At 41.1% G+C, this 27678-nt stretch overlaps 1 protein-coding gene across 2 annotated transcripts in view; it reads right to left on the bottom strand.

Moving 5' to 3' along the window:
* The window catches only part of LRGUK (leucine rich repeats and guanylate kinase domain containing), a 52684-nt gene that overhangs the window by 6281 nt on the left and 18725 nt on the right, over positions 1-27678 (bottom strand). For both annotated transcript variants that reach the window (XM_075081696.1, XM_075081697.1), the window contains 8 exons: positions 24730-24849; positions 21451-21547; positions 20197-20310; positions 15136-15337; positions 13990-14103; positions 10438-10595; positions 7587-7675; positions 391-525 (listed from right to left, as the gene is read on the bottom strand). In XM_075081696.1, the coding sequence (XP_074937797.1) occupies positions 391-525; positions 7587-7675; positions 10438-10595; positions 13990-14103; positions 15136-15337; positions 20197-20310; positions 21451-21547; positions 24730-24849 (1029 nt within the window). The remainder of the gene's footprint in view (positions 1-390; positions 526-7586; positions 7676-10437; positions 10596-13989; positions 14104-15135; positions 15338-20196; positions 20311-21450; positions 21548-24729; positions 24850-27678) is intronic.

Below are 27678 nucleotides of genomic sequence, written 5' to 3'. Positions count from 1 at the left end.
TTCAGCAGTAACTATGGTAATACTCTAAAGAGAGAATGAGAAAGAATTCTGATAGCAATATCTGGTAAATTTGTTTACACAACATATTTAGCACTCAAGTTCTGTTTTTTTATATACCTGGACCAAGTTTCTTTCAGCATCTTTTTCCATCTTGATATAAAGCTCTTGAAACTCCCTTTCTGTGTACGTGAATTATGGCGTCTAAATGAAACCATTCCCACGAATGACAAGACTTTGCTTTATGCTGCAGCGACACGTGTTTAATAAGGCTGTTGATGTACCAGATGAGACAACTGCTTTAGCTTGGGAAATGGTTTTAGATCTTGCATGTTGCAGCATTAACCTTTGTTCCACCCAGTGATGACCTGCTGTCTCAGAAGCCGAACTCACCGTCTCTCTGGGTTAGTCAGGGGGAAGCTCTGGTCTTGGGTGACATTCCTTGCGTCTGAGAGCACAGAAGAATGTACTGTTGGTTCCAGGAATTCTTGACGGGAGCTGCTTGGGGCAGGAGTGACTGCCAGGTCCCTAAAATGATACAAAAAGAAGATAAAGTGCTTGATACATGCAGTTATAAACTGTGACAGCATGATCTGTGCTTAGTGAATCCACAAAACCTGTTCAGATGGAGGGGAGCGTTATCTCCAGTGGGAGAGAAGCAGCAATAAGCAGTTGGGTTTAGTAAACCAGGCTCTGTTTATAGCCAACAGAGAGGAACAGTTACAGCTACAGTATTAATAAACTCAAGTTTAAGTAGATATCTAAAGCAGGTTGGATCAATCACTCTCCACTGAGAGAGCAATGTGGGGTAACTTGTTCAGATAGAGAAATTTTTATTAAAGACACCCAAAATCGTGTGATATAAATCCCCCCCCACTTGTAACTAACTTACAAGGTGAGAATTTTCATCTTCATTGCCATGCATAACACCTAAAAAAAAGCATTCCTGGTAATTGCAGGATTCATACCACAGATGTAAACCAAAGAGATGCAGCACTAAAGACTGTCAAACATGAGAGGTCCTTAGTGAAACACTGACCTTAAAATCATAACTCTTGGAAGATTCCATACATCCAGCCCCTGTACCAGAGCCATCCCACTGACACACCTCAGCTGAACTCTGAAGGAATCTTCTTACTTTTAAGGGCAATAAGCCTGTGTAACTTTTGTGTGTGCCATCTTCTACTTTCCTTATGAATCACAGAATCACGGAATGGTGAGGGCTGGAACGGACCTCTGGAGCTCATCCCATCCCACCCCCTGCTGGAGCAGGCACACCCAGAGCAGGGGGCACAGGGCCGCGTCCAGGCGGGGGGTGAATGTCTCCAGGGAAGGGACCCCACAGCCTCTCTGGGCAGCCTGTGCCCCTGCTCTGGCACCCGCACAGCAAAGGGGTTTGGCCTCATGTTCAGGTGGAACTTCCCGTGTTCCAGCTTGTGCCCGTTGCCCCTTGGCCTGGCGTTGGGCACCGCTGAAAAGAGCCCGGCCCCGTCCTCCTGACACCCACCCTTCAGGTATTTATAAGCACTGATGAGATCCCACTCAGCCTTCTCTTCTCCAGGCTGAACAAGCCCAGGTCTCTCAGCCTTTCCTCACAAGGGAGGTGCTCCAGCCCCTGATCCCCTTGGCAGCTCTGCGCTGGCCTTGCTCCAGCAGCTCCCTGCCCTTCTTGAACTGGGGGGCCCAGAACTGGACGCAGCCCTGCAGATGTGGCCTCACTGGGGCAGAGCAGAGGAGGAGGAGAACCTCCCTCGCCCTGCTGGCCACACTCCTTTTCATGCACCCCAGGACACCGCTGGCCTCCTTGGCCCCAAGGGCCCGGTGCTGGCGCAGGGTCACCTCGCTGCCCCCCAGCACCCCCAGGACCCTCTCAGCAGAGCCGCTCTCCAGCAGGTCCCCCCCAGCCTGTGCTGGTGTGGGGGGTTGTTCCTCCCCAGGGGCAGGACCTTGACTTGCTTGTCAAGGAAGCTTGTCAAGAACATTTTTAACTGCAGTAGCAACTGCTGAGTGCTTGCTCCGTGGGAGAAGCTAGGTTTTTAAGGAGGGTTAATAACTATTCTGAAGACTCATTGCTACAGTTTGGGAAAAAAAACCCAAACTGTAAAGTTCTTCCTCAAGCCCTCAATCACGCCCAGAGGCCATTAAGGTAACAAGACCACCACTGCCACTTTCCCACGGGAAACAGAGGCGCTGGAACCTTAAACTGTCTTTTCACGCTTCCTCATCTTGTGAAAGCAGGGCTGTTCCGCCCCCCCCGTGGGTCTTCTGGTGCTTCAGTGATGAGATTTCCCCACTCCTCTCCAGAAATCAGTCCCTAGCCCAATACCCTGTGCACTTCAAGCAGGGTTTTTCTGCTCTTCATCTTTAAATTTCTCTTTCTTTAGTTTCTTCTTCTTATTAACACCTATAAATAAAGCTTCCCTAGTGTAAGGCCTCGAGCCGTTATTGTTTCACTGTCAAGCAACCGCCGGCTGGTAATGGTGTTTGCTCGTTATCGGCTCAAATCAAAATCTGAACCAATTACACGGGAGAAAGGGCCTGATTCCATTACTGGCCCCCAGAGCTGAGTGCTCTCAGAAATCATTTCTTGCAAATCCACATCATGGAAATAAATAAATAAATAAATTTTAAAAAAGGAAAATAAAATCTCTCAGCAAAGAACTCTGTTCAATATATAGCACAGAAATACACAGCCTGACAGTGGAGGTTATAAGAGTCAAAGCAGAAATGCAAAGACAGGATTCAAGGCCACACCTCTAAGGACTGGGTCACCCCAGGGAAATGAACTCTATTTCCTGGAGCAAAGGTTTGGATTCAGAACCCGCAACCCACTCTCAGAAGCTACATCTTGGTTGATAAATAAACTTAAACCAACACAGCCAACAGAAAGAAAAAGACGTGTATTTAAAGGTATTACCAGGTGTTTTTTCACCTTCTATCTCTGCACTAAATATCTTCCTTACATTGCCTCTCCAACATTGTACTGTCATTTAGGCTCAGAGTGTAACTCAAATTGCACCAGGATGCCTCAGCAAAAAAATAATAAAAAGAAAACAGGCTGCAGAAGTTAAATTCCACCCTGTGAAAAGGGATAACCATGTAGTTCAGAACAATGTCCTCGTTCTGTCATTAAGAGGGGCATAGAAATAAAACTGAAAAGCAAAATTACACTGAAGTCAGAGGTTGACCGGACAAGAGGGTCTGCAGGAAATGTATGCAACCACACATATGCAAATCTTATGTTCACAGCAAGCAAATCCAACCTAAAGACAGCATCTGAACCACAGGTAGACCATGGACCTACTCTCTTCCCTGTTCTGGCAAGGAGCTCCAGTGAAACTGTAAAGTACAAATTTCCTCCAACTCAGAAAAGCAAGATCGCGTGTTATCAGTTCTCCTCTCGGTGATGCCTGCGCTCTTGCTTACTCCAGTTCTTTCAGCAACATTTACATGAAATCAAGAAGTTAATCATTAGCTAAAGGCCTGATCTGAATGAGACTTCAACCCAACCCCATATTTATTGCCCTCAAACACACAGACAACTCGTGAAATTATTCAGAGCAAACCACCAAACATTGCCCGTACATTATATTAGGCAATGAGACATCAAAATGACTTTAATTACACCTGCACGCAGCCGCAGGCAAAACATAAAGAGGCCAGGTTTTCAGCAATTTGGATTTAGGAATCTAAATTTATGTAGATAACCCGGCGGGGTTGCAATAAATAAAATAGGTTAGATTCTTGTGTGACACCACTTTTAAAATTTTCTAACACGTACTCGGAAAAATTGAGCAATATATTTCAGTTTGGATTATAATGTGTAACGATGAGATTAAGCATTAGAGACTCTTTTAATATTTACAGCTGCAGAAGAAGTTCAAAACATCTAGTAACTCAGGAACTTTTTTCGCATACATCGTTTTTGGCATCAGTTTCATATATTTCATAGAATTTGGATTTGCTCCTAACTGAAGGAGGGTTTTCATTCGCTTAAAAGCAAACTGAGCTGCCTCTGCCCTCTACCATTTCTGGACCGCAGCCACTTCTTTGCACCCTCAGTTCTCTCCCAGCATGATCCCAGCACAAGTGGTTCTTCAGAGAGTGAGGGAAATCGATCTGGCTGCAAAACCCTTTTTGTTTGGCAAAACCTGATCTCTACCTTTATCCAATTCATCACTAAGCTGGAGCCAGTGGCAGCACAGAGCGGGGAGGGGAAGGGGAAGGGGAAGGGGAAGGGGAAGGGGAAGGGGAAGGGGAAGGGGAAGGGGAAGGGGAAGGGGAAGGGGAAGGGGAAGGGGAAGGGGAAGGGGGTGTATGAGCCAATGTAAAGTTACTGAATCCTTCCTCGTTGTGTGACAAGAAGTGTCTGGCCCTAAAAAAGCCTACTTTGCACCGAAAGCCCTTTTCAACCGCAGAAATCAGGAGACAAATCCTCAAATGAAACACTGCTTTAATGGAGCTACTCATATACTTTACACAATTAAAATCTAGTCCAACAGCTAAAAAAATTCAAGCAAGACATTGTAGAAACTTCTAGCTAATCATATTGATATTTCTATATGCTAAAAATATACGTAATCCATTACCTGCATATTTCACAAATTCATGCTTTTAAGAATCATAATCACCTACTTTTAAAGTACTTGTCTTGTTTTGCTTCAGGTTACCTGCAATGCCCTCAGAACAAAGTTTCATTCTATACCAACTCCATCCAGCATGGCAAACACAGACCTTCCTCTTGTATTTCCCAATACGATTTAAAATTAATCCGCTTTAATGAACTTCCTTCTCTCTATGTGCCCCACTTTACTCCAAGATGTCCCCTCCCCAGGGGCAGAACAAAATGCATACTTGCTTCTCCCAGTCACAATCCATACCTTCAGTCAACTCAAACTCCACTGGAAGATCAGGGTAACATTAGAGGAACTGAAGCAGGGGTACCAGTTCTTTTCCCTTCGCTCCTCTAGAGGAGCAGTATCCCCCAGCGAGGAGTGCTACGGCAGCAAGCTTACTACATCAAGATTCATCAGCTGAAACCATGTATAAGGCTGGATGCGTTACCAGTGAGTGAAAGAAATAATATTTTTACAAAAACAGCAGACGTATTAAGTGGGCAAAGTACATTTATGCACTGCTGCTGACAGTGAAAATAAAGAAAAGGTGTATCATATTCTAAATAAAAATTCATCAGAACAAAGCTGATAAGATTAAAGCTAGAAGAGACAGCAAGAGTTTTTTAAAACTGGATTTTAAACAGGCATGACCTATCCTATTTATGTAGCCAAGTAAAAAAAAAAGAAATAAAAACCACCAAATAAAAAACAGTTTGAAAGAAAATCACTTAAATAACAGATATTCCATAGGAATGAGAAAACTGGGAAGCACTAAAGCCGAGATGGATCTAGACTTAACTATGGGATGAGATGTCGAACCTGGATATCTAATGCAATAATGGCTGCATGAAGAGATCGGTGTAATTTTTGAGCAACTTATGCAGACACAATGAAGTGTGGTGCCTCAAACGCAGGCTATAGTGTCTTCTTTGGCAGCACTTGCTGCAGGGACACTTGAAATACTCTAGGCTGATCAACTTTGAGAGTTAATTAGAGAAAGAACAATTTGAGAACAAATCAGAGAGACTTTATAGTAACCCTTCTGAATTTCCTAAGCATGGATTGCAGAGAAAGATGAAAAGACATTAAAATATATATAGTTTAAGAAAGAACCATGGAAAGGTATAAAACACGATAACTACGCCAAAATTATTTGGATGCTGCTGCTAATATTACTACGTATAATGACATAATGAACTACCTTGTGTCATCTCAGTCACACAGTCTGTGTACAGATTCCTTGCTTCGCCCCTGATAAAAGCTAAAGAAAACCACATCACCTCACATTTCCTACAGGCTAAGAGTGTGTACAAAGACAGTCACCACGGCCAAGGCGACACACAATAACCTTTTAAGCTACTCGTGACACGGGTCCATAGCTATATAATGAAAGGAAGATCCATCAAACCCTAGGTGAGCTTTTCCAAGGTGACAGCCCCTCTCTTATGGGTATTTAAAACTTAATTCTGTATAAACAAACATGCTCAACAGAACCACCATACACTTGCTGCTGGACTGGACTATAGGACCTACCGGGTCCTCCGCTAATTGCTACATTCCAGGATTCAGAGTCTTTCTTAGAATTTCAACCATTTTAGAGCATTCATATTTATGGCACCTCTTGACTTAATCTTTTGCAGGGAATGGGGTGTTGTCTACTTTTGCCTCCAATTCTACTGAGCGTATCTATCCCTCGAGGCCCCATAATTGAAAATGCTGATTGGGGGTGACAGGATTTTCTCTCCCTTGCCCGACAGCTCTGCCAAAGGAGCCTGATACTTAACTCCAAAATCAGCTTCCAGTGAATGAGTATTGTGGAATAAAGGGAGTAAAGAGCAACAGACTAAGGCAGACTCAGATGAAGAGTTCACACTGCAACACTGAATCAAATCCAAAATATCTAGCGAAAGAAAATACTCATTTCCATTTTTCGTCTCATTTCAACATAATTTAAAATGAATGCATCAGCTACTTGAAAAAACTTTTCTGTAAGTAAAGATCTGGAAAACGCATCATAATTATGCATCTCTGCCTGTAAGCTTCTGCCATTTGTTTTCTAGAGACAGTTTAATTCAGTAGATGCTTTTTTTTTTCATGCTTTTTTTTTCCCAATAGTCAATCTCCAGCCTTTGTCATCGGAATGATTTTCATCAACGCATCTGATATGTACAATTGGTGACTGCATTTGTACATGCCTGAAACGAGCTGAAAGGTATGACTTTTTCTATTCGTTCTGCTCATTGCTGATGTAGAGGCCTATGCGATACTTTAAATGTCAACACTGCGAGCCGTTTCATGGCAGGTAGGAAAAGCAAGCCAAGAAGAATTCAGCTTAGGCAGATTTACACCAGGGGAAGGCAGGAGTGCCACAAAAGATCAATGGAAGAAGGCACTTTGAGATTTATAGACTTTTAACACCATTTTTGCGGGGCTGTGACTATGAGGAAAAAGGAAGAGAGTCAAGACAGGATCCATTTTCTAAAACATAAAAAAAGAGTTAGGAAGTGGAGTCACCTTTCAGAAATTCTGCTTTAAACAGAGAGATGCACAGAAGATGTACTGCAGCAAACAACCTTGCGCTGAGCATGGCCATAGCTTTCCAATGCTAATTACTAGTAGTGCTAAAAACATGCTGGAGACTGTGAGCTGCCAGAAAAAATGATCCTTTTCTGCTCTCTCAGAGAAGCAGCGTATAATAATTTCATAATTTTAGACAAGTTACTTGTGGATGGCTCTGCCTCATACATTTTCAGTATACATTTCGGGACTGCTGCAGTCCCAAGTCGAAAGACAGGCGGTACGTGATATATTTGCAGGGCTAGATTTAAAAGTGATAGGAAGAAGAGTTGTCTCTGAGATTTGCAATGCCTGACAGTTTCTAATCATTCATCCTTAAAAGGAATGGAGAAGAAACCTTAAACAGGCATTTTTCACTTTATTGCAAAGGACTTGGCTGAAACCACCCTGCATTACCTTTGAAACAGCCGGACATATGCGCCAGGTGCCTTCCCTGACAGAGCCTGACGCGCTGCAGAACGCCGCCTTTGGAGAGAAGCTTCTTCCTGATAAAGAAATATGACCAAGTTTATACAGTAACTAAAAAGTTTATACGGTAATTTAATTGGCTGTGATATTCATCTTTTGCTAAGACACTAGAGTGTATGAGTTTATATATTCTGGGAAAAGAGCAGAGCTATATTATAACTAACAAGGCACTAAATATGATTCACTGATCTACACAAACCAAATTTTGGTCTGAAATCTTGCTGGCTTTGAAAAACGAAGATCCTCATCTCCAGTGAAGCTCTGCCGCTTCATAGTAGTCAAAATGTGCCAGGTTGTAGCAGGATCTGCAGAGAACAACTTTTGATGCATCCCAACCTCCCAACATATTAAGGCATGGATAATTCTAGCTGTGCTGTTGTCTTAAGCTTCTTTCCACCCGCACAGGGCTGAATACAGAAGAATTTGCTTCTGCTACATCTTAAATACACTGTCTCTTTGCTCCAGCAATGCAGAAAAGCTCCCTTACCATTTATGTATCAACCAATATTCCCCCTCAGAGAAGGAATTACCTTTTGCACATTTCAGTTAGTTAAAATGACTGTGCACAATAAGCACATTATGATCTCAGCAGACTGGAAAATGTGGTCCTGAGTTTTAAGGGCGCGTTAATTAACATGTGCTGTAGGACAATGTAATTTCTCAGGTCAGACAAACGCAGCGCTACAGTGCGCTTAAAAAAATGAAATGTGAAGCACAGAGCCAAGTTATTAAATCCTGAGTTGTTATCAGCTGATAGCCATTGATAGTTATCGGTTTAATAGCTAAATCACATGTCTTGCACCGAAGTGTTTTGTCATAGTATGAGCAATGAAAGAGAATATAGTTAATCTGCTGAAAGCTCACATTATGAGTATTATGAATTCCTTCACTTTCCTCTACTATTTATGCTAAGTAAGACTCTGCTTAGATGCTCACCGAGCTTGTGGTTTGTTTTGCTTTCCTTCGGTAAAGATATAATTGTGACTCTTTTTCTGTGTGGATTACAGGTATGAACCTTTCTGCTCATACCCTGTATAGTTAATTACAGCCCTACAAAATTAGTGCAGGGCTGGCATGCTCACAAGGGATAAGGCTGCAAGGAATCAGATCTACTGTCCTTCCCTGAGCAGCAGATCCTGCTTCTTGTTTTGCTTGTGGATAATTCACATTAATTTCTTCCTATTTTTTATTTTCCAATTCTACATGATGGCAATGGACTGTGGTTACTGCAGTGACAGCACGTTATTTGGATGCCAAAAGCACAGAAATCATTTGCAGTCCCAAATGTAACAGTTTAGACAAAATTTTACTTTAGGGCCACAGGCGTATTTATATTCTTCGCATTAAATATGGTCTAAGAGGCATCTGTGTTCAACCTTGAATGTTTTACTACGTTGACACTTCAGCTGATGCTCTAAAGCTTCCTCTGCATGTAAAAATATATTGGAAACTTACTGTAGTAAATAATGAAAAGGTATTTACCAGCACTGAACAAGGAGACTAATAAGAAAGAGAACCTTGCGGCCACTAAGTAAGTTAAACCCAAGGTAAATGATAGCCTCCTCCATCATAAACCACTTCTCCCTGACTTGACAAAAAGTAAACTTTCAAAACAAAACATAAAAAAGATGACCTAAAAAGTGAGAAAAATAAATTGGTGGGGTAGGAGTGATGGCAGAGTGCCACCAAGGTAAGAAATATCCCGGCTTCTCTCACATTAAACTAACAAGCCTTTGGATGAAAGAAACATGAAAATAAACAACACTTGTGGCAATTTTTTTTTTAATTCTGCATGGTTTGAAAAGAGGCATTTCATTTAGAGAAGACTGAAAGCTGGGAGGTTCCCTATTTATATCAGCCATTTTACAGTCGTTCCTTTCTCCACACCTAAGAAAGCCTTTTTTAAAGCCTGGGAAAAGGGTGCAGGGGGGGTCTGTTACTTTGCTCCATCTACAGCACTAATTCTAAACATCAGAGGTAGTTATAAATATAGCGATAGTGGCAAAATTGTACAGCAAGTCATGCCTGCCAAGCCATCATTCATCATAATGACATCATCACCCTGGAATGGAACAAAGTTTAAAGCTTTCATTTTTCTTTTGCTCTTTCTCCTGTCGTTGTCATATAAAAAGAGCATTAGACACATCTGCTTCACAGCGCCAACTCCCCCACTGCCTGCAAGGAGAATAAATGCCTTTAGGGAAAGGACTATTAAGGAGAAGTTAAAAAAAAAAAACAGAGATGAAGCCGAAGTTGCAAAAGGTTATTTGAAATCCAAGCACATTGTTGAATCCGTTGATTGAAAAAGTAAAAGAAGGTGAAAAATGTGCTTAAATCTGATCTCTGGCAGTTATCACTAGCATACACTCTGAAAGGCTCAGCTGAAAGAGTTTTTCCACTGCCACAGAATGGCATTCATAAGTAATCTTCATCGTCCTATTAACTGCATCTAACTATTTTCTCTGAACAGGGTACTTTCATATCTCGCAGAACTGAGATATGATATTCAGCTCCCGTACAGAATTGGATGAAATCAATTACAATCAACAGATTTATTCTGGTGTCAAATTGAGCAGAAACGACAGCTTGTCCTTTCAGCTGAGTTTACCTGCCTCATTCTCATCAATCTGCCTTTAACTCTGGGGAACTGGTAAATATTGTTGAAATGAAAGACAGCCACAGAAGAGGCGTCAATTTTCTCTGGAGAAAGAAAGGTCTGACCTACATGTATTTTTTGCATACAACTTATTTCTGTCTAAGGGGAGTAGATGCCACTTACCACAGAGCCCAGTTGTGCAGCCAGTTTCTCCGAGATGCCTCCTGGATATTTTTTGGCAGAGGGGTCCAAGAACTCATTGACAGATGAAGACTGAGTAGTTCCTGTAATTGCTCCACCAGGTGATAATCTTTGCTCTTGTAAGAGCCGTATTCTTGAACCTAGCATGGAAAAGACACTTCTCAACAAAAATATTCTGAGCACGACTTTGCTTACAGCAAGCAGAAAGAAACTAGTAATTTGCAACTATCGTCGGCTGGCTTTTGGAACAATTCTGGATTCGCAAGAGAGAACTGTGAAAGTTATAAAAGATATAAAGTACGCAGTTCCCAAAAAGCTTTTAAACCTCCCAGGTACTTCACAGATATAACAAGTTTATCCCCCCTGAATAGTCAGGCACATGAAAATTATGAAAAAATCCAAAAAACCCCACCCCTACAGTGAGGAAGAGGTGCTTCACCATGTGGAAACGTGCTCATTTTGTTATAGATGCTCTGATATGCACCACCGTTATGATCTCTAAGCTAATTACAGCCTACCTACTTAGAAGTTTTAACCTTCTCAGAGCTCTTAGAATGTGATGGGGAGTTGGAGAGAGGCACCTTCTCTTCTACTACTTATCGGAATTTCTGTGAACAGAAATCCAAAGACTTGCACCACCGCTGTATTGCAAGGAATCAAACATGACCGTAAGCCAGAAAGCTGAAGACACAACTAACTTTTTCCAAAACCATTTTTTTTCAAATTTGAAAACTCTCTAAACTGGGGTTTATTCTGCCTATAAAATAGTATCTAAATATGAAATAAAGTCACAGAAAAACTCTTATAACTATCGGCACGTGGCAGTCTTTGCAGAAATCCAGTCCTAAGAAAGGTTTGATTGCATTGCGCGTCATATCAAAGCACAAGAGCTCACAACCAAAGAAGTCACATACAAAGGTGGTGGATGAAAGGCAAAGATACATCCCATCCCTATGTATGTTCATATACTAAATATGGCTGTTTTTCTTAGTATATGCCTTTGTCAAAAAGTTTCAGGAGTCTTCAGATGACTCTCAGCATAGCCGTTGTATACTGCTGGTTTGTAGCTGCCAGATGATCTGGTGTTAAGAACAGAGGAGACGAGACTTGAGATTGGGGGGTTCTGTTTCAGGCACAGTAAACTACTCGCTTCGACGCTAAGTATAGAGCCTAACCTTCAGAGGTGCAGACCTTCACACTGCCGAGACTTCAGTGGGATTGCTGGCACCCACCATCACAGATAATCAGTCTTGGGCATAAATGTCCCTTTCCCCATTTGTAAAATACAAATAATAACCCATACCCCACAGGACTGCTGTGAGAGAGAATTAATAGTTGTAAAGTACTGAGTTCCGTGGATGAAAGCTGCTAATGCAGCTACAAAGCACTCTCAGCTCTGAAAGGTATTATACTCCTGCTATAAAAAGTTTTTAAAAAGAATAACTTATCTATTTTCTCCCAGTACTTTTACTCTATAGATGAGCAAAAGATCTTCCACAGCAGTTCATTAAAAAAAGAATTAACAGCCTATCATAATCTCACACAGCCAATCTTCCCCCTGCTACTATCTTACTAAAAATGTCCATATTAAAGACAACCTTGGGGCAAGTTTTTTAAAATAAATTATTTCACACAGTCCATAAGAAGAGCTGATCTCTAGAAATAGGATAGTTAAATTTATTTAAATACCTATAAATGAAGCTCTAAATGAATTTAATGGTGCATAGTAAATTTAGAAGTTACTTTATGGACAGCAGAATTACCAAAATCTAGTACTACTAATGAAGTTTCTGTAACTAGTGACAAGTCACTCACTGAAAGAACTCAGAACTGCTGAGGAATACAAAGTCCTTTAAAGGAACTTCAGATACGTATGTATATGTCTTCAAAAATACCATGATTATATAAAAAGCTTTTCTTTTTAATCCTCCCCCTTTTAATTCTTTCCTGATAATCTTGTTAGGGTTTGGTGGGTTTTGCTGCTTCTCAGGAAAAAAGGTCTCCAGTGTTTTTTAAGACAAATAAGCAACAATATTATAGTAAACCAGGCCAGGAAGTTGTCTTTCTCACTTCAAACAAACATGGAAGCTCTGGAAATGAAAATGAAGTTTAAGATTAAATAAGATTCTTCAAAAAGGTCCCCACTGCTCTGGCACTGAGATGCCACAATATGTGTAGAAGCTTTTTTTCTTGTCCACTGGGAAATCAGTATTTATTAATTCTTCCAGGATACAGAATTACTTGAAATGATGAACTGATGAATTTTACACTATCCTTCATTAACATTTCAGATATTTTTGCCCTCCCTTCAGCTACTTTTATTTGCAGCCTTCTGAGCCACATAGAAGGTCATGAATATTGGCTCTGTGTTACTTAGGAAACTCATTAACCCTCCTGTTGCAATGGATTTAATCAAGACAGCCATAAACCATGGACTTAGAGGACAGAGTACACATAAATGAGCTTCTTGTTAGACCATGTTGTCCAACATCTCACCACCATAATGTCTGTTGCTTATTTCTTTTTCTCCAGTATTTTAGAGATCATATTCTGCTTTCATCCCAGCTGGTAACCTGCCCTGTCTGGATTAAATTCAAGGGTCACAGCTGGTTTCTTACAACATGTTAAGCTAATCTTAGTTTTGCTGCCTCTGACAAGAGTAGTCCTCCTTTCTTCCTCCACAGGCAGCCCTGAAGCTCTTCTCCCCTACCCTTTCCCCCTTGAGCCAATTCTACAGCTGCATGATGAGGCTGATCGAGGAATCGATCTGTCTGAGAGTTGCTGGGGTTTTTCCTGAGGTGAGTTTTTGGATGGAACCATTCCCTGACCCAGACTACAAATGACTGCACAATAAGAAGTAGGAGAGCAATGAGCAGACTAGAAACACATTGGCAGAAGAAGTAAGTTGGGCATGACTACTTTTTGCGGCAGCATACACTCGGATTAGCTGGAAGTGATCGTGAGGCTCCAGCCTTAGCCATTCAAAGGCTGAAAGGCTTCCATGAAGCACACCACCGATCATTTGGGTTTACCCCACAGTGGGTAGCCCCAAAAGCACTTGGAGTGAATTTATAAGTTGCCTTCACTTATCTTACTATCCTGGTTTACATATACCTCTTCATGCTTCTGGCTATCCTGGGGAGGAGAGTAAAGTAAGGTCTCAAGGCCATGCCATTTTCTTGTTGCTCAACAGTTTGATAGGCACAAATCTCTCAGCCACGGACATGTATCTCGCTTGTGATTCATCTGGAATGAATGGGAGATCCTCAGCCCAAAAGCATCCTCAGAAGAGGTAGGCAATTAACTTTCTGCATATTATTGCCTTGGGGCACATAGTGATGTGAAGTACTTGGAAAGATCTCGCTTAAAGATTCCGATCCCAGGGAGGAATCAGCCCAGGAGACCCAGCATGTGGAGTTTTCAGAGACAAGCAGTCTCACAGGTTGCATCAGTCACAGATTTCAATTCTTGTAACAAATAAGTAGGAATACTCTAGTGATAAAAACAGTAGTAGCGTGTGCCCAGACACAGTACCTGCTCCTGCTCTGCTATTCAAGTCCTGAACACTACCAAAGACTGCAGGTGGCTCCAAACCCAGGTATGCCTTTACGAGGAAACTCAGCTCTGTGAATGCCTCACCCAATTCATCTGCAGAAAGGGAGATGCATTTTATGGTGGAGAGCAATGATACATAATGAAAAAAAACAAGCTTTCATCAGTACGAAGTTACAGATCACAGAAGTTTGACACAGAAATGCATTCTTAACTTCTCCAGCTCATCTCTTTGGGAGAAAAACCTTCATCTACATGAATAGCACATTCAAGGAAATACTCTGAAATTCATCTCAGTTTCCGCACTCACCTAAATATTCTCTTTCTGCATTTTGGTTTACCATGTTTTATTTCTTTAATGCTACATTTAAATTGTAAGCCCCATATGCCCTTGACAATAACTACAAATACAATATCTCATACCACAATGATATATTTCACCATCACTGTTGTGAACCACAAAAATCACCTCCACAAAAGGGAAGAGACAGAACGAACTGGGATTCTTCTCCTTCACCTGCTACCCTCAATTCCTAAATATCAAGAAGCGAACATTTGTTTTAATGAAATATCTCACATTCCTTGTTTCAGGTTGGGGAACTTGAGCACGTTACTAAGTCTGAGTCCTACAAAGAAAAGCTTTGCAGCAGTCTCCCTCTTCACAGTGAGACGTTGCCAGGCTGCACATCAGCTGTCATTTCAACCCTTGAAAAAAGCCTATCCTGCCCAGAGATAATTAGGTCTGTTAGATCAAAAGCACCTCTGAACTCTGCCCAGAAACCAACAGACAATTAACACAGATCAGTTTAACATTCTCATAGGAGACAATACATAAGAAGTGTGCTGCTGAGTTCAATAGTTGCTTCACTTTCTAGATGGGCTTAAAGCACAGCTTGGACATAGCAGAGTAATTCAGCCCTGACAGATCTCCAGAGATTTCGGCTTGCTGGGACAAGAATTAACTGGGATAATCAGTTAGGGGACAGTTTAAACTGTTATGCTAAACATCAAACCATTTGTCATCCTTAGTTTAATATTTGCCAGTGGCTTTGTTTGCACAGCAGTTTCAGTCCATCTCTTGGTGTAACATTACACGTCAGATTTATAGCATGAAAGGGATTAACTTACCTGTGTTAACTACTGCATCAAAGAATCCTGGAAAATCCTGACTTATTTTGATGTACGTGTCCACTCTGGAGACTGCCTCTTCAATCTCTGGCCTGCTGAATAATCCTTTCCTCCGCAGATGTCCCTCATATTTTTCTTTGTTCATTGGTACTAACAGGATATATCTGGGTTTAAAGTAGGTATTTTTCAAGCTACGCACACCCTTTAAAATGAAGCAGAGAAACGCAATATTTCGTTCCTGAAACTGAGTGCCTATTGAACTTGTAGCTGAGTTTAGGACAACTCTGTATTTATCAGAAATTACCATGAAAGCAGTACTGGAAACCTGTATCCAATCTACAGGTCTCAAGATCTAGCATCCAACCTTACAAAATAGTCAAGTTTAAGGTGAAGTGCCCTAAAGCTACATGTGGAAAGGGTTATAAGAACACTATAACTTGATTCTAACACTTTTGAAAGAATCTTTTTAGTTAAATTCCACAGTGATTTAAAGCATCACACTTCTCATACCCACCAGTTAATGGTTTTCCCTTCTTTTCCATCCTCTCTATTACATCAGGCCTTAGTTATTCTAAATGTGCGTATCGCTGACTCGCACTATTGTACTGACACACGGCACAACTTCTCTGCATCACCACCTTGGCCCTTAGCTTTCCCCTATGAACAAACTGACAATTGTCTCCTCAGCTGCTATATTTTTCTAGGTAAAAGTGTGCAACGTCATCAAGACACAGGCGTATTTATTTTGCTGAAGCAGCTTGCAACGTTACCCACGCCCCAGCAGAGATACGACGTGCACGTCCTTCATCTGTTACACCGTAGTCAGCCGTCTTAACTTGAACCATTTTAATCAGCAATAAATGATCTTGAACAGGACTTTTAGTAGAGCAGACTAGGAAAAATTTACATGTGCCTTGCATCAACTTTGCTGTAAGGACAACGGCTCTGGTTGGCACTAATTGACAGCTGAAGACTGCAAGCACTTATAATCATTTCAGCCGCATCTGAAAAAGGAGACCTGTCTGCATGTAGGACTTAAAGACAAGGTCTTTCTAGATGATGCAGGTAATGGTACCGAACCTGAATTGCTGATAGCTCTCCTTTGCACCAACTCATACTTTGAAGAATCTTTTCTCTATATCTACATATAAAACAGACTACTGTAACCACGTAGCCTTGCAATACAGTATTGCCATTGCCATAAGATTTGCACTGAGTTTTCAAGACCTGAGGACTGCGGCTTGTCCTGCTCCCTCTGAACTTTCCTTGACTTGGCTGTAACTTTGTTTTACTTGGTTCAGCCCTGACAGCAATTTCTCTGGTTGACCACGTGTCTATATCTAATTGTTTTAGTTTTGTTTATCTTTGTGCAATACAACCATAGTTTTATCTGGGTAGCAGTAACAAACAGCTGTTCCAGGTAGAATGAGGCGCTTATGACTCAACAGGATAACGCAGTAGAGATAAATACAGGCCTGGCACAATAGCAAAGACCTTGAGAAGTGGAAACACAGGACACAATGTAGACGAATACAGGCACAGGATGATAAGAGACAGGGCACAGTCTTAACACTAGACACCTTGCAACTATAAACATCTCAATAATGGTCAGTTAAAAAAACTGAAGGGCTGGAGCTGGACAAAGCTGGTTTTAGGGGCAACAAGAAGAAATAGTATCTAACATATGTAAAAAGCACTATATATAATGTATCAGGAACAGCATGGCCAGCAGGAGCCAGGCAGGGATGGGGCCCCTGTGCTCGGCCCTGGGGAGGCCCCACCTCGAGTGCTGGGCTCAGGTTTGGGCCCCTCGGGACAAGAAGGCCCTGGAGGGGCTGGAGCGTGTCCAGAGAAGGGCAGCGGGGCTGGGGCAGGGTCTGGAGCACAAGTGTGCTGGGGGCCGGCTGAGGGGGCTGGGGGGGTTTAGCCTGGAGAAGAGGGGGCTGAGGGGAGCCCTCCTCGCTCTCTGCAGCTGCCTGAGAGGGGCTGGAGTGAGGGGGGGGTTGGTCTCTGCTCCCAAGTCACCAGTGACCGGACGAGAGGAAACGGCCTCAAGCTGCGTCAGGGGAGGTTTAGATCGGAGATTAGGAAATATTTCTTCACCAAAAGGGTTGTCAAGCCCTGGCACAGGCTGCCCAGAGAGGTGGGCGAGCCACCATCCCCCAGACATGTAGATGTGGCACTTCAGGGCATGGTTTAGAGGTGGGCTTGGCAGCGCTGGGTTTATGGTTGGCCTCAATGTAACAATTAGACCTAGACTAATAATGATTCTTAAATTAGAAAGGTAAAATTTCCATCATACTAACAATAAATTCTTGGCTTTACTTTTATATATGCGATCAATAGTCTGGGATGAGTGCAGAGGAGAAAGAAGGAAGAAATACAGAAAGCTTCTGGTGTGCCCAATAAATTTGTTTGTACAGAGACAATAGGATAAGTGACTGTCTAATATGAAATAAAGAGAGTATAAGGAAAGTGACCTTAAAATAAAGAATGGGAGAATACAGGAGTTGAGAGTTTGAAACCAAAGCGATATTTGGAAAATAAAAAAAAAAAAAAAGGAGTAAAATTTGAGTTTCCTGAATTTGCTTATGAGGTCAAGAGAGATTGCAGGACTACCTGAGCTGAAGATGTCCATTCATTTAACATAGCTAAAGCACCTCCATTTTTCAGTTTAACAGCATGGGTTTATAAAAAAGATGTGACTAGATTACATCCTACTTCCTTTGACTCCCCAGCCTGGATGACTGGATAACCAGCAACAACCACAACAGAGAGCGGTCTTTGGCAGGAGACAAGGTGTGCTGATATTTCTGGAAGCACAGTGAGACGCATTAACCACTCCGCCACTAGACCCTTGGTTGGAACGTGCAGCTCCTTCAATTGCTCTGCAGGTATTGGTAGCTACACAAGCAAAGGGAAAGCACAGCAAATGTGCTTGCTCCGACACGTAACTGTGTGTCAGAATCGCAGCAGCTTCACCAACTGGAAGTGAAGACTCAGCAAGATTTAACTTTAAATTTGTGTCAGTCTCCTTTATCAGTGAAAGATATACTCAAGATTAAAGGGAATGAACAGCTCTAAATTTCTAGTCCCAGCCCACAAACCATAATTAAAATTTCTTTTAATAGTGCTAAATCACTTTTGTTATGAGCCTCGCAGAAGATAATGGACTTCGATAACTTCCATCCAGATACATAACTCACCATTATTGTTTCTCATCTGCTAGCAGAGTCCACAGTGATACAAGACTATGCATAATTACTACGTGATCTTGAAACTTCAGTGACAAAGGAGTTTCTTAGCTGTCTGTCCGTGACAGCAGCTTTGCCAATACCCGGTAAAAGTTATGGTCACTGTCTATGTCTCTGGGTTAACCTCCTTATGAATAAACATGACATTCCATTAAGTCCTTTCTCCTAAATTCTTTGGTAACACACCTACTTTGTGAAGAATTGACAGCTTTAAAAGGCACCCCATTCCATCGTATTTAATCTTCTCCTATTTTTCTTCCTTTGTAAATTTAGGGTCTGTCTGGCAAGACAACACACACACTCAATGCCTATTGCACTCAGAGGAGACTGAGGGCGATTCGCAGTCCTCACAAGACTGAGGAAAAAGGAAGTGGAACTACACAGAGATTAAGCTATTAATTTGCCGTTTAATATCAGTCAAGTAATAGGCACTTAAGAGCAGGATTGCAGCATTAAATTGTGAACCATTTGAGCAAGGAACTACTAAGTTTTTAGCACTGACGTGCTGCTATTCTGTTATTTGTATGTTTATATGCAAGCTAGTAAATGTTTATGGATTTATTTGGGCCAGAGGACTAAAACTTCTTATGAGCACTAAGGTTCTTAACTGAAAACTAGGTTTTCGATCATCAGTTTCACAAACAAAATAATCACCCTAAAATTAATTAGATTTACTATCAATTTTCGCTCAAGTCTCCCTAGTCATTCCCCTAACTCTGGATACACAACTTAGGATCCTATGTTACCACTGCAGTCTCCCACAATTCTTTTTTATACCTATTATTTTTTTCCCAACTATCATGGAGTGTAATAGTGCCTGTGAACTTGTAGTAATCCCCCAGAGGTATAGCTGAGCCCTACAAACACAGTGAAGCCCAGCAACTCTCAGTATCACATTCTGGGCACTCGGTAGAGTCTCTCATTTTGGAAGCTCGTAAAGATGGAGCTTATTTTGTAGAAAGACTTCGGAAGAAAATGTAGCATGCCCTTCCTTTTTATCACCCTAACCCCCAGCTAGTAAATCTTGATCTAAGATAATGAGAAGTACATAATTAGAAAATTAGCTAAAAAGTTATTCTTTTGGGATTCCAATAGGTAGGTTTTGACACTTGGTTTGTGACCTAGTTTCATAACGCAGCAAGACTTCTGAGATTCTGCCATCTGTGCACGTGCAGCTAACAAACCTCCGAAAGGGTAAAGTAATCCCTCAAAGAGATTGCATCTTTTAATAGTTCTGGCCAAAATATTGCCTCAGGCCTGCATGCATCCTCCATTGCTTCACCAACAAAGGAGAAGCATGGCATTCTTTTAGGGGTGATCAGTAGGTGTGCAGCTCTAGCCTAGTCCCTCTATAAGCTGCAGATGGGTGGAAAGCACATGGTTGAAAAGCTGAGGATAGGGTAATGGAAAGTACTGGTGATGTGGTGGGGATATGAGGCTGCTGAAGACAGAAAAAAATAGGCCAGGGAATTTTAAGAAGCCAGCAGAAGGCATCTGTCTAAATGTGGGTGCCTATAAAGGGAGCGGTGTGGTGTATATATAGACAATGGAGACCTACTTGACACAGGTAGTGGAGTTAAAAATGCGGTTCATCTGCACAACTACATCTCCAGTGACGGTAATGCAGCCCACACAACCAGTTCAAATGCAGGAGCAGCAGCAGCTGTAGGCTGGTCAGAAGGCCATAGGATGTCTCTTGTGTCACTAAGTGGCTAGCAAACCTTAGTCAAACTGCATTAATTCCTCCTCAGGACAGTTCTCACAGACCGACTTATTCAAAAACAGTTAGGCAATAAGTAATTCTTACCTCTATTTCTAAGTGAACACAGGTTGCAAGACCCTCTCTGGCAATTGATTCTACAGTGTCTCTTCCAAGTCCGTAGTAAAAGCCACTGTATTTAAAGGTTGCTATAAACTTCCCCTGAAATTCAAAAGAGCGAGTATAATGACAAAGGAAAGATTTTAAGGGAAAACTATTTTCTTAAAGGAGCATAACCTCGCTGGACTTCCTTGCTTTCTCCCCCTACAAAGTTTCTCCCTGCCTAAATCATCAGTGATAATGAGGCCAATGGGGGCACAAAATTTGCAGGGAAAAGCACATCGCCAGTCCTGCAGGGTACGGGCTTCTGCATTGTTCATGGATAATAAAACACCGGTGTCTTGAAAACAAGCTGCTGACAGGTTACAGCTTTCATTGGTAATTCATTCACACTGTAAAGAAAGCAAGATCTAAAGCAAGGGGCATCCTTCTTTTGACGTTACATCAAACCATATGGCCGCGCCATATAAAATAGGAGACAGCAAAGAAAAGAGAGGACAGAAACAAATCTGCAAGGAGAATGTGTAATTGGCCAAGAAATTTCAAAGTTAAAAGCTGACAACTGAAAATTTGGTTCCCAGTAGTATGTCTAGAGAGATGTAAGCAGATTATATTATTTTAAAATTAAACTACTTGATTAATGAGAGTTATCATTAAGGACCAGATCAGTTGCTTAAGACTGTGTTGGCTCCCCTGTTTGTGTACGTACAAATAATGAGCTCTGTTGTGGCTTTTTAAGCCAAAGTTTTATTGCAGGCAGCAAAAGACATCAGAAGCAGTAGCTGGAGGCACACTGCCTTCAGAGAGAAACACAATGCCTTTAGGGTGAATTTGCTCAACTTTAAAAGACTGCATTCCCTCAGGGTTGCTGGAAGATTTTGGAAAGAAAAAAAGATGGCAGCTATTTCAGTTTTTCTTTCCTACACACACAGTAGATATTTGTATATTTAAGTTTAATATTATAAGTATATTATAAGTTTGTATTATACTACTGTTTAAAGATTCCTACTGACCATTATGCCCATTTAATGGTTTCCATGTATGCACACAGAATACAAGACAGCACAAATACACAACACATTTCTGGTTTCTGTGTATGAACGTAAGCCACATAACTCTAAGTGAATAAGCATGCACACACAGAGACACAAACTTAATACTAGAAAATCAGACCTAGACAGAGACGTTGAGTTCACTCTGGTATAGGGAATAGGCCTAATAGGATACTAGTCAGGTACTTACTGTGTTCACCATTTTGTCAAATGCTTCTTGAGAAACGAAATAGTAGTCAAGTCTGTTTTCTTCACCAAAGTAAGCTGCTCTGGTAGTGTGACAGGGACTGGGAGATATATGGTATAATAAAGAAATAACCTGTTTTCAATCATAGAAGCAGCTATGGAATAGGAAGGGGGGAAAGGGAGAATACTACAAATCATTTTATTTTTAAGAAGAGAAGAAATATGAGAAATATAAAGAGGTGCAAATCACACTGCTAATGCCGCATATTGAAAGATTAACCCATAAATAAAAAAAAAAAGTTTAAATGTAACATTACATTTTGGCTATAAATCCCCCCCCAACCCAGGGTAGCCTGAACTGAAGCTGTCACAGCACCCTGTAATAGAGAAATGATGAAACCATTTATTTCCAGTTATGTCAGCTTGGGGATGATATAAAGTAGAATCCTAAATATGGAAAAGGAGACTAGGAGTTAGGCTGAACTGTGAGGTTAAGAAAGAGATATAAAGACCAATCTTTAAACAGACCCCCTAACAGTAAAGGGAGAAACAATCCTGAAACTAGGGAGATAAGTGAGATACAAGGCAGGAAAAGTAATTGCCTGCCACCACGTAAGGACAATAGGATGGACCTCAGATACGTGAGCTTACTACCAGAATGAAACACTAAAATAAACCCAAACAAACCCAAAAAACCCAGTTAAGTCAATGCAAGTAGCAATTTTAGATTAAAGGATGCAGCGGGTCATGTTCTATCTTAGGAAAGTATATTTTGCTACTTGCTTCTGCTTTGGTTTTGTTTTTATTTTCTACATCGTAGGATAACAGGAACAAAAGTATGATGTGGAGGTTTGGCATTGATTCACACGGGTGACATTTTAACTCTTTGACTTCTGCTAGGTTGTCCTGAAAAACATGACAAAAAAATATACCACCTACTAGAATACCTCCTACCAGGACACTTCTGTTCATTTATTCAAGGTAGCTGAGGTATAAACCATTGAGAAGTTTGGTCTGTAATGCAGAGCTTGACAGATCTCAACTATCGCGGCATTAGAGGGTGCCACTTTTTTTTTTTTATCAGCAAGCTGTGGCAAATGGGAACGGTGCACGACACATGGACTGTGTAAAATTTCACTTCAAAGGCCTGATTTTCTTTAAGATATTATGAACGCATCCAGCTTTAAAGGTCATTCCTGAGCACTAGCCAGATGGTTTGAGGGTCTAATTTCACTTTGTTTTTTGAAGCACTTTTAAACATTACAACCCTTTTTAATTGCAAGGCCGTGTTTACATTCAAACTGCCAGTGTATCTTGCATGAAATACATTTTTAATGAGTGGAATGTTTGAAATTTAAAAGTGTAAGCCATAAAATTGCTTAAATCTCCACTGAATAATTAAAATACAACTTTGCTTTATGGCTGCAATTTTCTGCTCTGCTAAGATTCTGTCTCTCCTTTTTTTTTTCCCCCTCATGCATAGAACTTACAGGAAATAAAATACACAGTGTAAAAACAATGCTCTTAAAAAAAACCACATAGCGCTGGGAAAATTTCCATTGGTATTCAATTAGTTTATAATTTCCAATCTAGTTCTTTCAAAACATAGTAGTTGCTTTAAAGAAAGGCAAAAGATCGTTTTTCCAGTCACATAAGCTTCGCAGATCCTTTCTTAAAATGTCCTTTCAACTTGCCAGTTTAATGATCTAATCTAGCAAGCGGCTATAATCTGAGTACAGAGCAGACAGAAATACATACAGGCTACTTCACCGTGGTGTGAAGAAGCCTTAGGGAAGGCGGCTACTACTTGTCGACATCACATCGACAAGCAGAGCACGGTCCTGTGATGCTGAGAACTCTGAGGAATCATTCTCACATGCAGGTTGCCATCGTCCCTTTCTTGCAGCTCACCACTTCAGTGCCTAAGAGTGCACAAATATAGACCCAGGCCCTACTGCGGCAAAAGCTGTGCATGGGAAACTGTGGCCAAGTCTGGGTAAAAATGAATGGATACGTTCATGTAATGAAAACATTGAGAAAATAGAGGAGATAACATAACAGGAATACAGACCAGTGCTGAATAGTGTGTGCTGTGGGACCTGTGAAATATAGAATGTCTTGGGTTGGAAGGGACTTTTAGAGGTCATCTAGTCCAACCCCCCCGCCGTGAGCAGGGACATCTTCAACTAGATCAGGTTGCTCAGAGCCCCGTCCTGACCTTGGATGTTTCCAGGGATGGGGCATCTCCTACCTCTCTGGGCAACCTGGGCCAGGGTCTCACCACCCTCAGCGTAAAAAATTCTTCCTTATCTCTAGTCTGAATCTCCCCTCCTTTAGTTTAAAACCATCACCCCTTGTCCTGTCACAGCAGATCTTGCTAAAGAGGTCACCCCCATCCTTCCCACAGCCCCCCTTTAAGCACTGAAAGGCCGCAATAAGGTCTCCCCGCAGCTTCTCTTCCCCAGGCTGAACAACCCCAGCTCTCCCAGCCCGGCCTCGCAGCAGAGGGGCTCCAGCCCTCGGAGTATTTCTGTGAAAGTTAGGTACTGTGAAGAATGGACCGGGTGGACAAAAGGAACAGCTTGCACCACCTAATCTCAGGCAACAGATAGTGGTGATCTAACTGAGCCAGACTTCTTATCTACTGCGCACTGCAAATAGGTAGATACCTCAGGGAAGCGATTCACAAAGGCTGAATCTCCCTTGTTAAGAGATAGTTTCTCTCCACTTAATGCACAGGGAGCCCAAGGCGGTAAGGATCATAACTCAGGTCTTTCAGATAGGGAGAATTAGTCCTCCCAGCAGGTGGTGAAGTCTGAAAGGTGCCATTTGCTTTGATAACACTACTCACAGAATAATAAACTGGTCCAGCAATTGCACTTGCTTCCTTTCCTAGCTTCTGGATGCAGCCTGCACATGCATGCTAATGTGTTTATATGCAGGTACATTACAAAACTTAAGAGAAATGCATACGTATCTAAACAGATGTTTAGGTTGAGGGGCATTAGTGAGCATAGATAGAACAGATCAATAAAAGGAGCACTAAATGACACATTTTTGTTTGTTTGTTTGCTGTTCACCTTTGAAAAGAACATGATGATTTAAATAGCTTTTCTTTTAAGGAAGTATTTGATGACTTCAGGCAATCAAGCCCTGGGAAGAGACAAAATGCATAGCAATGAACATTTATTGGTTGTTAACTTCTTTAAAAAAGAAAAACAAACGAGAATCAATTCTAGCCTTGATCACTCGATATTCTTGCAAACTTATGGAGCAAACTTACCCGTATCTGAAGAAATTGTTGAACTGTCTGCAGATCTTATGAGTAAGCTCTCTCTTACCACAGGCTAGAGGGCCAACGAATACCAGCATGGGGTAGGGAGCATCAAGACTAGGCAAAGTGCTACAAGAAAGGAAAACAAGGAGCCATTACATTATCTACAAATGACATCTTCAGCAACCTTTGTCTAAAGCTTCTGCAGAGACTTTATCATCACTTCAACTAACCTCATCTATCACACTATTCACATTGTTCACAGCGTAGACAAAAAACCAGAAGCGTGTGCTCGGTTTGATATGCTCTAAACATAAAAATAGCACAAAATACTGCATTAAAGACCCCTGGGTCTCTTTTGCAAAAGGAATAATGTTACGTCTACTATAATCTTTTCCAATTTATAGCCTTTTTCTAAAGCTCCCTCTGCAGTTACGGTGTTGCTGGGGTTTGTTTAAGAGCTTCCCAAGTCTATCTCAGAGATGGTAATATTTTAATGATCAGGATAAGCAGCTTAGCATGAACCTGGACTCAATCCTACAAACCTTTACACAGTCCTGCGTGTAATCTTGCTGACTTCTGTGGCCTTGTCAGATGAAGGTGGAAATTTGTAAAGAACTCTTCAATTCAGTACAATGGAAAACACTAAGATCCTTAGGCTCCACCGAACACAAATAACACTACAATAATAGAACCCAAAGTACTGCAGAAACACAAAGCCCTCCATTTTCTCCTTGCTGAGTAGATGGGTAGATCCTTAGATTTCCTCTTCGAGCTGTAAATACTAGAATGAATAGCATTTCTGCACTTTTGAGTGTCCAGCAATTTATTTAGACAGCTAAAAACGGAATGACACTTTGGACTCTCATTTTTAAATCTCAGCCAGATCTTAGGATTATGCCACTTGATAATATGTCAGAAATAGTTGAAATAATTTCAAACCCACTTATTTTTAACTAATAAATACCTTTAATGAAACTTAATTTTAAAGTGGAAGAAAACCACTGATGTGTGTTAAGCTTCCATTTAATGTGATTTAAAACAGGTGAACACAAATTCCTGAAAACAGAGTACATTTCGCTTTTCTCTTACAAGTAAATAACTCTGAAAGAAGTAATGGTAACCATCCAACACAAGCATGGAGGGAAGAGATTTCAAAGTAATGGCTTTACTCTTATTTTAGGTTCAGCAAACCAGCTCTATTTTTTACCAGATTATATGCATATAATGGGACTTTATGCTTCAGAAACACTAAGATAATAATGCAATTCAGTCTCCTAATTCTCCTGTGGAGTACTGTTCTCACAGAAGAAATAACAGATACACCTAATAAATTAAGAGACTGGCTCGAGTCTGTACATACGAGCTGTTACTAAACCGTGAAATGGACCCAGACCCCGGCTCAGTGTTCCATCCACTAGGCTATTTTAAGGCAAGACAGTAGCAGAAACCTTGGGAGATTTAAGGATTTTTACTTACTGTGCTGGTTGGTGACACTTACAAAACATTAGACAACATTAGCACAATAAGCTTATTAGCCCAATACATTAAAAATACTGGAGAAAGTAAAAAATAAATTTTAAAAACCCTATCTGAATCTGTTAGGTTGTGACAGTCTGTTCAGTTCAGGAACTGTCTTCCTCCTCTCTTGACTATTTGAGCTGTTCAGACTGTCTTTCTCTTTTCTGACATTTGTGGTAAGGAAAAGACCAGTTTAAGACAACATGATCCCAGGAGCTATTTGTGACAGCGGTGGATGCTACAAGTGCATTATTATAAATGAGCCGTTTCAAAGATGGGATTTCCATGAAACACCTCAGTGACTCGAGATTCAGAATTTATCAAAATGGAGCAGAAAGTCTCGTATTCTTGCTCGAGGCCATGCCCTTTGTGAATAACGATGTCAAGGCAGGTCTGTGAAGGCAGAACCCTTATCTTCAACATAGTTTTAATATATTCCTCCTGCATGCACAGAACCTGTTACATGCTTGCAAATTGCGGAAGTCCTCTCTAATCTTTTCTTTTACAAGGAAGTGTTATATCTGGTAATGATAAAATATATCGTTACCTGACATGATTATACTTGGAATTCAAATTCCCTTAAATAAATTCCCATTGCTCAAATTCCTCATATCTTCAGACTCCTTGGATTTATTATTTCATCAGAAGAACATGAGAACATTTCCATGCTTCCACCTTTCATTACATCACCACTTACAGGTTCTCAAAAGGTAAACTGAAAGTTTTGGGTTTCCTACAACTTGTAAGCATAGCTTGCAAAGCCCCCTTGGCTCATTTAAGGTGCATCTTTCAACTTTCATTGTCTTTGGCAAGTACAGTAATACACTCTGTGCGAGATTAATAGATTTCAAGGCCAGAAGGGATGCCTGTGATCAGCGACTCAGACTCCCCTCATCACACTGGCAACAGGATTTCCCTGAGTCAGTTCTTGTTTCAAGCCTGAAACCTGAGGTTCCGTTAGAGCATATTTTAATTAAAAACGTTCCAGTTGTGGAGAATTCTTGGTACCCTTGGTAAATTTTTCCAATGGTTAATTACCTTCATTGTTAAAAATAATCATGCTCTAGTTCTTCTCTGAACAAATTTATCCTCAATAGCCAGATACCAAGTCTCACCATGTACTTGCCCAATAGATGGAGAGCCCTCTGTTATTAAATTCCTGCTCCCCATGTAGCAGTTATAACTGTGATCAAGCTACCTTTTTAAATGTCACATGCATTTATAGCAGGGGAAAACTACATGTGATATTGTTCAGTGGTGTGTTGCCATGTAATTAAAGACAGAATCACAAGGCACACAGAGAGACGGAATGGCATAAGAAACTTAATGCTACTGTTTTCTGACTGCAGAGTGTGAAACAGTGTATATTTTTGCTTTGTTTTCAGGGTTTTTTTAAGAGAAATATTACTAAAACAGAATTAATTATAATCTCATCTG

Source organism: Phalacrocorax aristotelis, chromosome 1 (assembly GCF_949628215.1).
Source record: "Phalacrocorax aristotelis chromosome 1, bGulAri2.1, whole genome shotgun sequence".
NCBI classification, from domain to species: domain Eukaryota; kingdom Metazoa; phylum Chordata; class Aves; order Suliformes; family Phalacrocoracidae; genus Phalacrocorax; species Phalacrocorax aristotelis.
Note: the sequence above shows the minus strand (reverse complement) of the source record. Positions and strands in the feature narration are given on the sequence as shown.